General features: G+C 40.2%; 1 protein-coding gene across 2 annotated transcripts in view; it reads left to right on the forward strand.

Moving 5' to 3' along the window:
- alk (ALK receptor tyrosine kinase) overlaps positions 1-12,390 on the forward strand; it is a 650,197-nt gene that overhangs the window by 606,423 nt on the left and 31,384 nt on the right. For both annotated transcript variants that reach the window (XM_023951461.1, XM_023951462.1), the window contains exons 22-25: positions 17-81; positions 162-291; positions 941-1,038; positions 4,496-4,588. In XM_023951461.1, the coding sequence (XP_023807229.1) occupies positions 17-81; positions 162-291; positions 941-1,038; positions 4,496-4,588 (386 nt within the window). The remainder of the gene's footprint in view (positions 1-16; positions 82-161; positions 292-940; positions 1,039-4,495; positions 4,589-12,390) is intronic.

Raw genomic sequence — 12,390 nt, forward strand, 5'->3', positions numbered from 1 at the left:
ATTTTCCACATCTTAGACCCTTCCTGAAGTTTGCTCTGAGCAAGACGAGCTGGACTTCCTCATGGAGGCTCTAATTATCAGGTAACAGCCTCACATACAGTATTTAATCAGATTCTATCAAAAGTGTATTTTTTTATGAAGCTTCGTGTCTTCATCTGCAGCAAGTTCAGCCACCAGAACATTGTACATTGCATCGGAGTGTGTCTACAGGCAATGCCTAGGTTCATCCTGCTGGAGCTGATGGCTGGTGGAGACCTAAAGACTTTCCTGAGGGAGACCAGACCCCGACTGGTGAGCTCCCTCTGAATGTGCGCCTTGGATCCTCCAGCATGACATCAGCTTTGACGTTGCACCAGTAAACAGCTGCTCATTTACACATCACACAGCCTCACGCTGCATCAGGATTCATGTTTCTGTATTTGTGTTACCTGAAAAAGCCTCCTCTTGGGGCTCCTTCTCCTGCAGGCAGCTCTTTCGCAGCTAAACACTCCACTCTATGTTTACCAGCTATTTGGAAACTGTCTGCTTTTTATTGCTGTAAAGGGAGTGAGTAGTTTTTATGAACAGCTAAAGAGTTTAAAGTGTTACTTTTTTCCCTGAGGTGTTAATGCATTTGGAAAAATTCCTGCACATCTGCATAAATGATCCGCTTCTTCAGCATCTTTTTCCTGGGATTCTTCCTCTGCTGCAGCTCTGACCAAATATTGATTACACCACCCTCTGCTAACGACTTTGCACAGCATAGTTTAATCACTCCAAACCAGTTAATGCAGATGACCTTGTGGCATTTTTATAGCACAGGTTTGCTTCAAATTCGATTCACCTCTGCAAATACATAATCAGAGTCATGTTGGTTCAGACGTTTCATGAAAAAGTTTGAATTTTCTGATTCGTGTGTTAATTTTTTTTGCGTATCATGTCTGAATTTCCCATTTTTCAGGAGCAACCCTCCAGCCTGACGATGGTGGACCTTCTCAATGTAGCCAGAGACATCGCTAAGGGCTGCCAGTATCTAGAAGAAAACCAGTTTATCCACAGGTACAGATGTCATTAAATCCCGCGGCAGTCCTGAACTGCAAGAATCATATTGTTTTCGCAATTTTTGTCATTGCTGGGCCTTTGAGCAAAAATGTTAGGTACTGGTACATTCTCAAAAACTCAAGTTTGCACACACCTTGAAAATGAAGTTTGGGTTTAGTGAAAAATGATGACATCACACCGGGAGAAACTCAAAACAATGAACAGGGCCAAAATCTCTTATGGGGCTCAAAAAGAAGGGTCTAAAATGTCCGTAGGAACCCTCTCCATGAGTGCTCTCACCAAGTACTGCTGCAAGGGCCCTTGGGAACGTTGGTTGGGTCCCTTCTGCAGGTATCGCAGCTTTGGATATACAGTTCTGCATCTTGTCAACAATTTGGCCAGTAGAACCTTAAGGCCCGTACACACCGGGATGAATATTCGCCAGGCGTTATTCGCCAGCGTTTTTTGCCACGTTTTTTGTGTTCACACCCAGGCGATTTTCGCTGACGATGAGCCGAGCGAACATGCAATTTCATTCCCTGACATTAGATGGCGCTTAATGTAAACAGAAATACTCCTCTACACAAGGTGGCGCTGCGCAACTTTATGCTTCTTAAAGTCGCTTTCCACTCAGAAGAAGAGAGCAAGTATTTACGCGCTTGTCAGAATAATACAAAGAAAACATGAATATTTCGGTTCGGGGATATTTTAGAATGTCCGTCATTATTTCTTCGCGGCTGTGTAGACGCTACTTGGCGTCTATCTTCTTCGCTGGTATGTGTGCTCAGCAAGGCAGTTTTGTGTTTGAGCGACCCCAAGTTGTGTTTTACTGTAACTTCAGAAGCTCCAGACACGTGTGCAAAAGCGCCGTTCTCATTGGTCGTATAGTTTTAGACGCTGCGCGTCAAACCAAAAAAACGAACCCGAGGCGTTTTTTAAAAAGTGACGCTTTGACGCGTGGCGTTTTTTCGCGTCGGTGTGCACACTCACATTGGTGCCCTTTGTTTAGTCACGAGGCGTTAAACGTCGGCGAATATCGCGGGCGAAATTCGTCCCGGTGTGAACGGGCCTTTAGTCTGCACTATCTTAATGTTTCCAAAGTGCCCCGCCCCAGCTGCACCATGAATCCAACGGTGAAACTCTTGGTGAAGGTGTGGGGCACCAGGAGTTGAACATGGTCAACACCTGTGCACAACTTTGCCAAAAAATATAAATACGTTTCATTTGACTTTTGATGTGTCTGTTTTGAATACGACTTTTCTTTGTTTTGAATTAGGCTCTTGCTTGTCTTCAATACAAAACTTATCCAGTTAACTCACTATCAAAAATACGTCACAGGGTTACGCTATTGAGAGCTACGGAATAATATGATGGGACAAAATGAATCTACTATGTCAAAAGGCTCACCCACGCTCAATCTGTGACATAAAATTGCATTAAAGCTTTGGTGAGCCGGCTCGCGACCTACGATCCACCGGCAGGCGACTCAAAACCCATGAGTAGCAACCTCCGAGCTGAGGCCAGATGGAGTAGCAGGCTTGCCTTTTTTACGGTCCGCGTCCAGAGCCCCAGGTCATCAGCGTATGTCCTTATTCGCAGTGGGCACTGGAAGATAAAAGTCATGAATGTCACTTTCAACTTTCCAGCCATTAAACAGTTCTGCATCTCTGTAACATGCACCTTCAAATCCAACCTTTCCACATTGATTCATTTTCCTTTTATTTTGTGATGCTCCACACAACAAACCCACTCTAAAATTCTACATTCTTCAGGCTAATTTCACTTTTCTAAACATGTGCGCTTGAGGTTGAGTAAAGGGCAGCAGAAGGTTAAAGGAGTGTCAAGAAAAGGCTCTTTTTCCCCTTGGATTACACCAGTGTGATGATGATCTTGAACAGGTTCAACCAGGAGGTTAATTCTGTCTGAGAACAGCTTACTGTGTATGTATGTGTATGACTGCTTTGTTGACAGTGCCTCCTGCGATGCTTTTTTATTTTATTTTACAACAAGCTTTCAGTAGCAATTGTGCTGGCATAAGTGTGAAAGTCACACTAAATCAGCTGGGGAAAATGTGCAAATCTCTACAGGGCATGCAGGTGGTCCACAGGAAATCAAATCATGACAGTGACATAACAGAAGCAAAAACTAATACAAAGAAACCCAAACCATGACAGTAATCCTAAATCTAACCTTTCCTCTGGGTTTGTGCGGCCAAAAAAAGAAATTCAGCACTTTCCGCACATTTAGGCATTTTATTTTATCTGCTGTGCAAGATAATTCAACAATCTGCATGAGCTAGCATCAAATTAAGCTCAAATTAATGAGCCACAGCCCATGCTGCTTGCAAGTGCAATGTAACCTAATTTATAATTTAATTAAAAGCATTTTTCATGGGCTTATTAAAGTTCTTTTACGTGTGTAATTTTATCAAATGGCAGGGATATTCTAAACATTGTTTAAAAAGTGTTGATCTGGAACCAAAAATATGTCACCGTTTCTTAATCGCTAAAGAATACATTTTAAGAATGGTGTCAAGCTCTTCACTCGTGCAAGACACAGCTATTATTATCAGAAAGGGGGGATCATAGGCGGAGCTGCTCAGCTCAGCACCAGCAGCTACGCCCATGCAGAGGAGATTCTGGAAACAGAGGCTTCAGACAATCAAAAAATATGGCTTTTTAAGACATTTAGGTTGTGGGATTTTGGTTAAATACGTTATGATCATAACTAAAACACCACTAGGAACGTTTTTATAAAAGAAAAAAAAAGGGTCATAGGGGGACTTGAAGGAAAGTTTGGATTATGCTAATGAAGTAGGGGTCTCAGAAATCTGTGTAGATATGAATGATAGGGTTAAGATCAAGCATTTTGGGGAAATAAACAATAACAAAAATTGCTACGTAAATTGACGAAGAAGCCAAGTGTGGACATCTCAGATCCTGGGAGTTCTCTGATTTAAAAAATAGCAAAGTAAACTTTCAGTTCAGAGCTTCTAAGCTTTAATGAAATCAACAGGGTGTTTTTATTCTGTCAAAGTTATTTTTCTTTATGAATAGAAATTAAATTCCTGGTTTAAAAAAATCTGGGCTTTAATTTTGGAAAAGAGAAGTTTTTGTTTGAGTTCTTTTCCTGAAAAGAGACAGAAAAAGTTGTGCTTTAGTTACTGCTTTAAAGGGACTAAAGTTAGATTTCAGACTTCTGTAGAAGTAGGAATAGACAGTAAAAGGCCTGGTCCTGAAAAGCTCTCAGTTTAAATGAGTCTGAACTATAACTTTATCATGATGATGTTTTAATCCAATAAAATAACAGTGGAGAGCAGAATTTAAAGCCACCTTTTTTTGTTTAGATGTCGCTCAGCAGCAAACAAACATTTCCATGTCTTTCTTTTGAATTGTGATTGTGTTAAGTTGTTTTCTTGTTGGTGTCTTCTTGCCAGTTAGAACACTGATCAGCTGGTTTTTGTGTCTACCTTCAGGGACATCGCCGCTCGGAACTGCCTCCTCACCTGCAAAGGACCAGGCCGGGTGGCCAAAATTGGGGATTTCGGGATGGCTCGGGACATTTACAGGTCTGCTCCAAACAAAAATAAATACTTCATATGAGGAAGCAGAAGAGGTTCTACTTTCTCAGGTCATTTTTTTTTAAATAACCCAGAAGGGAAAGAAATAGGAGCCACTACTCTATAGGTTTCTCTGTCTGCAAAGGACCACAAAAGCTACCTGGAGAGCATAAAACATTCAGGAAATCCAGTGGCACAAAGTAATTGAACATATTTATTTAACGAAAAAGAAAAATCCCTTTTAAATATCGGGGGGGAAAGGATTTTATTAAATGTATATAAATTACCTGATTTGGATGGCCTTTTAAATAAAAGTGTCTAAAATATTTCAGTTACAATTTTAATTGATCATTGGCTACTAAATAATATCATTCTACTTTAGAATTTAGTTTTAAATGTGTGACGACAAAACACAATGACTTTGGGTGTAGTGGTAAATTAATTGATAAATATAAAAATCGTATTTAGTAATCTTTATTTCACTAATTTACACTTTTTATCAAAAGACACTCCTGTTCCTTCACACAGACCAAACTATCCTGAGGAAGTCCAACATCCATGGCTATACTTCAGAGGATGCAGAAACATCAAATTAAAAGGATATTTCAAAATCAAATGACAACAGAACAGGATTGTGTGAAGAAAAAACACTTTTGACATTAGAAAAAAACCATTTCTGAGCATTTTTATTCAAATCTTTGGAAATCAAGAGCAGATGAAAAAATGCATTTTGAAAAAGATTGTATTAGTGACGTAGAAAATGTGCTGGGTGGGCCATAAGCTCCCTGCTCTGCTCCAACATTGTTTGTCATTTATGTTGCACCAGAAATGTTAGGTTGGGGATGTGAGGGGCTGTAAGCTAGCAGCAGAGCATGTAAACAGATGGATGACAGGAAGAAGAGCAGACTTTCTCAGCACCAACAGTCCCACCAACAACTTTTGATTTAGGAGAAAAAGATTCTAATCATACGTAAAAGACCACTGGAACGATTCTTCAATAGATCAAATGATGATCGGAGTTGGATTTTAGAAATACAATTGACAAGATGTTTGCTTGGACTATGATTGTCTTTAAGATAAAGTAAAAAAGAAAGTGTAAAAGTGGATCGTGTTGACAGTTTTCTAATTGTAACATTAGCATTTTACAACTGTATACTTTCTTGTTTAAACATTCAACAGCAGGTTGACACAAAGCTGAGGATTAAGATAGATTTCTAATAAAGTCTGAGCCAGAAGGAAAGTTGAAAATTAGCTAGTATGTCAAGATTTGAAATCGTTTTCCTTTAGATAAAATGAAAAACATTTCTAAAGATTTTGAAATGCAGAGTTACCTTACTTTTAAATTATGTTCGAGGCTGTTTTGGTGACGTTCTGAAGGGCCTATATCATTCAAAATCAAGTTTTGAGCTTTTAAGCGTATTATAATCTTCATTCCTTATTATAAAAAACCCCAAAGAGATATATTGATCCATTCACACATTTCTGAGTATTCCTCTAGAAACCTGGGTTCTGAGCACCAGAGATTGGGAGGCAATCCAAAAAACTAGGTGGGTTTTCACATTCATACATATGAAAGTGAGAACAGCCCCTTCTAGGAAGAGTCTGTGCTGCCAGCACCGCCCCCAGGTTAAAACATACACCCACTTTCCCCACAGAATAGGGATCAGCAAAAACACTTTCATTTTATATGCACAATATGTATTCCATCTTTGCAAAAGTTCGGATGTTGTTTGTTTTCATGGGCAAAACGCAGACACGCTGCAGAGGGCGATGTTCTAACGATCTGCCCCACCTCCTGAGATTTTCCTACCCGTAAAATGATAGATATAGCTACTCAAATGTCCTACCTTATCAGATAATTCTACATACTGTGAACAATGCCCCGTTTTAACGTTAGATCGTAAACACAGTAGGATAGCAAAGATGCCTAGGAAATATTCACGGGGGGTTGAGGTTTATTCATAGGTTAAAATGTATAGGGCCTTGTCCACGCGCTGTTGTTGTGTGCAGTTAGAGAGTGTAAGAAATGTGGACTGCTGTCCTTAGTGAGCTGTATGGAGAAGTGGCATCAGTGTGGAAATTAAAAAGACATAATCCAGAAGATCCACGGCAGATCTGTACAGTACCTCTCTGTCCCCGTCATGATTGTCAAAAAATCTGTGAGGACTTTTGAACCGAACGGCGCAAGTGCAGCACCGAATATGAATTTATTCTGGAAATAAATAGTTTCACCATAATTCATATTCCGCACAGACCTTGCAGATTTTGTCCTAAAAGAGTTCTAGAAGTTAAGTACTGAGGTATCCTAAAAGTTCAAAGTAAAATTGAGAAGGGAAGCATTGAATTTGTTTCATTAAGCATATAATTAAATGTAATCCTAAATCATAAAAATGTTTTAAAAAACAGTATGGTAACCACAACCACCAAACCACCAAAACTGAAGATTATTCTTTACTTTTGCTATTTTGGACTGTGCCTGCGGAGAGTGCTGGTAGGAAAATTTCATGGGGATGAAGGACAACCTAGAGCACCTGCTCTAGGTTGACCTCATGAAACGGGCGACATCCACAAGGAGTTTGCCTCAGAGATCGAGTCGTCTTACTTCCGGGTAGGAAAATGAGCTGCGAAAGTAACCCATATTTCATTTTAAAAATCCTACTTTTGAGTGCCAAAGGGTAATACATTATCATATATGTGAAGTTTACACTGAAAGACCTATAAAAAGCATGGAATGGGCCCTTAAACATGTGCAATCTTCAGGCATGCTGCATTTAAGGATGTTCCAAGCCCTGTTTATGACAGGACACCACAGTTTAACATTCAGAATACACAGAGCTCTGTTTTAATCCTGATGCTGACTGCATGAGAGTAAATTACCAGTGGTCTGTTTTTAACTCTGTCTTCCTGAGCTCAAAAACATTTTGCTTTTAACAATAAAAAGTTGATCACATTGTCTTTCTGATTATCTGTTGTGCCTTGCAAAGGTAAGATAAAGATGTTTGTTACGTTCACATGAGGAAGAAGACTCATACGATTATATAAAACACAAAAAGACCTTTCTGACTAAAAACTTACAATTGTTCTTGTTGATTTTTAGCCTGTCCGTGTTTGACTGATGGATTCTATATTTCTGACAGATTCCACAGATTTGAAGCCGGAAAGAGATGTGGACTCTGTCAGGGTTGCTCTACAGCAGTGGTCCCAAACCTTTTTAACGCCACGGACCGGTATGACGGCACACAAAGTTTCACGTAGCGGTCTTTAAGATGTAGGCGAACGATTATTGTAGCAACGCGACGATGAAGGAGGTACAAAGACGTGACGAGACGTACCCTGAGCTTTTATTCTGACACGCATGACATTGTACATGACTTTTTTTGGGAAGTCAAAGGCTCCTCTTCTGTCTCCTGGCTGGGCCTCTTCCACTTGGCAAAGAAACTTTCCAAAGACGTTTGTTTTTTACTCATTTTGCTTGTTCCTGGGTTTTATTTTAGCGGTAACCTATCACGTGACCGAGAAGAGCGCCTTGGCCTGCGTCAAGAATGACATAGACGGATGGAACAGAGAATCAGGCAATTTTTCAGATTCCGAAATAAATAAAACGGAAGTAATGTAAGTTATTTATTCTTTCTGTGCGTCCCGGTACCAAACGGCGGTTGGGGACCACTGCTCTAGAAGTTTGGCTTTAAGTGAACTTCCAAACATTTAGAGATAATTTAAAAGACGATTGAAATCATTGTCATACATGGAGATCCAGGAACAGACTAGAAAAAATGTATTTACATTGTTTTTTAAGTATAACCTTTTTTAAAGTCCCAGTCTGATCATCTTTTGATCTATTGAAAAGTGTTCCCAGTGGTCTGTTAATTAAGATTTAGCAAAAAAAAAACCTGTGAAGTCTTCTAGGATGTAGTTTCTACAAGTTGATGCATCACAATGGAGCAAAGCGAGGAGCTTGTGTTCCGCCCAGCATATTTTCTACTTTACAAACAAATTATTTTTCAAACTACAAATTATTTATACGGTTGTCCTATGTAATTTTAAGCTTTCTTTTCTTTATTTACGTCCTCTATCATCCGAAAAATGCCATAAGAACATGGTAAAAACACCAAATACACCACTTTCATTGGAGTGGGTCTCCTACAGCTGAAAAAGCATAAATCGGTGTCTGAATATGTAACCATCCCCATCACTTTGTTTCCACCATTCCATTCTATAAAGTTGTACTGAGCTGATCTTTGTCTATCTGCATACAGTATCTAAGGAGAGAATTTGACTATGTCTCAATGTAAAGTTGTGTGACTAACGTATCTAGACCTGGGGGGTATTCCAGGAAGCAGGTTATGCTAGCTCCCACGGTAAGTTTGAGGCTAAGGAAGTTGAAAACCTCAGCTTTCGGTTCCAGAAATGGAGGTATGTTTCAGTGTATGTCAAGTTGCCATGGCAACTCATGCTCTGAACATAACCTGGTCTGGATCGATTTAGTTGAAGGTTAGTTTGTTTTCAGAGAGGTGAAGCAGCATGGCGTTTCCATTTGAAGATGATTTAGTGGATGAAGAAGCTCAGATAATACTTTTTCCACCGTGAGAGGGTGATAAGATCACATATGGATGTTGGAAAGAGAAACTTTTTTACTTTGATCCAACTTAGTTATTTGCTTCAGTTAAGATAAATCATTTGTTTGTTAAGTCAGTTTAAAAATAACACGCAGTTTGCAGACAGTCATTTTACTTTCATTCAAATTAATTCAATTAAGTAGGTGTAACTTTGGTGCTGCTGTTAGATCGGCACCGCAAGGGATTGTGGGATACCATTTCCTTTGCCTGTCTGGACGGATTTTGGTTTAAGTGTGGCTTTTTGACCAAATGTGTTTAGTTGTTTAGCTGTTTTACTGTGTTTTGCTGAGTTATTTTGTCCTATTGTGCTTATGTCTCTGCACCATGAGTGAGAGTGAAGGAGAGGATGATGAGTTTATATAGCACCACTACCGAGCTATGCTGTTATGACAACGACGGAGAATTCTTTAATGAATTTGTGCGCAATGTGCATTTTTTTCTCGCCCTTTTTATTGTTATAAAAATGAGCATATCTGCCGGCTCATACTTAAAAATATGAGAGATCAAGAAATATAATTAATTAAGATTGAAAAAATAATTGAATTGGAGTAATATGACATTTAGTTAGATAAATACATAAATTTGAGTTGTATAAACAATTATTGAGTTTTATAGACGTAAGAAATTAGGTTGATTAAATTTAACTCAATTATTTGTTACCAATAGAAGTAATTCATTTAAGGTGGCAAAATTGGATAAGTTATATATATGTATGCGTCACAAGGAAAATGGAAATAAGATCAGAAACTTGTGCGTTTACTTTGTCTGTTCTTCTACTACAAGCAGAAACTCTTTCTTTTGACGATGATGCAGCTGTATTACTTTTTTGATGGACGTATAATCTTCATACGACGTCACTAAAAAATTTGAGACTCCGTCTCACTAAAGTATTGGGCTCTCTTTGGTTCTCCACGCGTTTCCATGGTGACTCCGGAAATCGGCACTCTATTGAGAATGTCTTTATGTACCTTCTGTGCACGTGCATTAACCCAGGGTTACTAAGTCGAGCGCAATTACGCTAACTCATATCCGGTCTTCTGGAACCGACATACCCAGAGTAAGCAAGTTCAGGCGGATTTCAGCCAGAGTTCAGGGTTAAAGTCAGGCTAGTTTAAACATGCTTCCTGGAATACCCCCCTGAAGGTCATAAACAAAACAACTTGATTACAAATACAGGTTGTATTAACAAAAGACAGACTGGAACACAGATAAACAGTTCTTTAACTCAACAAAACCGGCTTTAGATCCCTGCACTGTCTCAGGCTACGTTCACACTGCAGGCTGAAATGACCCAATTCTGATTTTTTTTGCCCCTATGCAACCTAATTCCGATCTTTTCATGACAGTCTGAATGACACAGATCCGATCTTTTTAAATGTGACCCAGGCCACTTGGGTATGCCGTCCTGTTTCCGAAACGTATCCGATCTTTTCAATTGCGACCGCCGCCTGACCGGCCAGGCGGCTTGATTCCGAACCATACGTCATCGATACGCAACAAACGTCATCATTTTGCGTTTAAGTAGGCGGGAACGAGAACATAAACAACAACCATGGCGGACGATGCTGCTGAGACCAGTCAGTGGAAGGGAAGCTAGGTCACTGATTGGATTAATTTTGGGGTGATCGCTCTATTCAGGCCAAACTCCAGGGCTCTTATCGCAACCGGGCGGTTTTTGAAAACATTTCCAGCTAAATGGCCGAGCGTGATGTTGAACATTTCCCGCAATGACTTTTTTTTCTTTCTCCCCTTTGCGACCGTGATCAGAAGCGCGGGGGACTGAAGGCTGATCCTCCTCCTCCTCCTCCCTGTTCTGACCCTTAGATTCTCCAGGATTCTCCAGAGCGGGTTAATAAAGAGTCCATAGCATTTATTCTGGGGGAAACCTTCTTCTATTACCGTTCTCCTTCCTCCGTAACACACAACATGAATGCGCGCCCACACTGCCCCCCCCCCCCCCCATTCTCCACCGCTGCACGCGCTCTTCTCCTGTCTGTACGGCGCGCGCGGCCCGAACACATCCTCATTCTACTACAGTGGTCACAGACGATCCCGTCTCCATTGCCTTCCTAAAATGAGAAGATTGGAATTGTGCTGCTCCTTCGTAAAAATAAATTTAATATTGCAAAAAGAGCTCCACTCTTGACAACACTGTTGTTGACATCCATTGTTCACGTTGGTCTCCGCAAACAACGAATGACGTTGTTCACCGTTGAGCATCTGCGCATGCGGGTCAGTTTAGGGTCGTCTCAGGGTCACACTGGAGACCACAAAAGTTCGGATTTACTTGGAAATGTGAACGGTCTTGCAAAAAAATCAGATTTTTTCAAAAAATCCGAATTGAGCATTAAGCCCTGCAGTGTGAACGTAGCCTCAGTGTACACGCTTGAATTGATCTGAACACTTGAATCTGCGCTTTTGTGTCAGTAAGTGTTTGGAGTTATTTCTGATACGTCTCAATCCTTCAGTTTTCCCTTTTGTTTAGCTCCTCAAACAAAAACGCAAAGGTTTCCAGCTCTAAGCCCCCCTAATCTGCAGCATTCGCTCTGCTTTTGGCTGCTTTAATAAGCCTGTTCAAGAAGTTAGTGATTAAAACAAAGGTCTGTGCAGTAATAGAGGAAATAATCAGACTGACATTTCACTATATTTCTATATAATCTCCTAATCCATTCAGAACAGTTCTGTTCTCAGATGAGTGAAACAGTTTTAAGGTTTCAAAGCAACATTATATTTGCAAAAACAATATATGAAGAGAATCCAGCTTGCTCCTGCAACACTGATTGAATTGCAGCAGTTGAATAGTGGCCAGTAGTCTTCCTACAAACATCCCTTTTAATTAGGACAGACAGGAAAATTAGAGGGATGCTAAAGTAAAGGCGCTTCGAGACTACAGACTACATGCACACAGAGGGCCCTAGAGGGGCTTGAGTGCCCATCCTTTTTGCCTTGTACTAAAAAGTGCTCATGCCCTCCTTTTTTAAGGTTTTATTTTTATTAACATTAAAAAATTCCAGTAAGAGATACTGGAAAAAAACATAGCAACAAAATCCCTGCGGTATTACATCATACCCATTTTATTGTAGTCTGGGGGATCTGACATGTCGCTTCTGTCTTTGCGGCCTCACTCGGAATCAGAGCCACCAGAGAGAGAACTGGTGCTCCACGGAGAACTGAAAAGACGTGACAGTAAAGCTA

Source organism: Oryzias latipes, chromosome 22 (assembly GCF_002234675.1).
Source record: "Oryzias latipes chromosome 22, ASM223467v1".
In the NCBI taxonomy this organism is placed as follows: Eukaryota; Metazoa; Chordata; class Actinopteri; order Beloniformes; family Adrianichthyidae; genus Oryzias; species Oryzias latipes.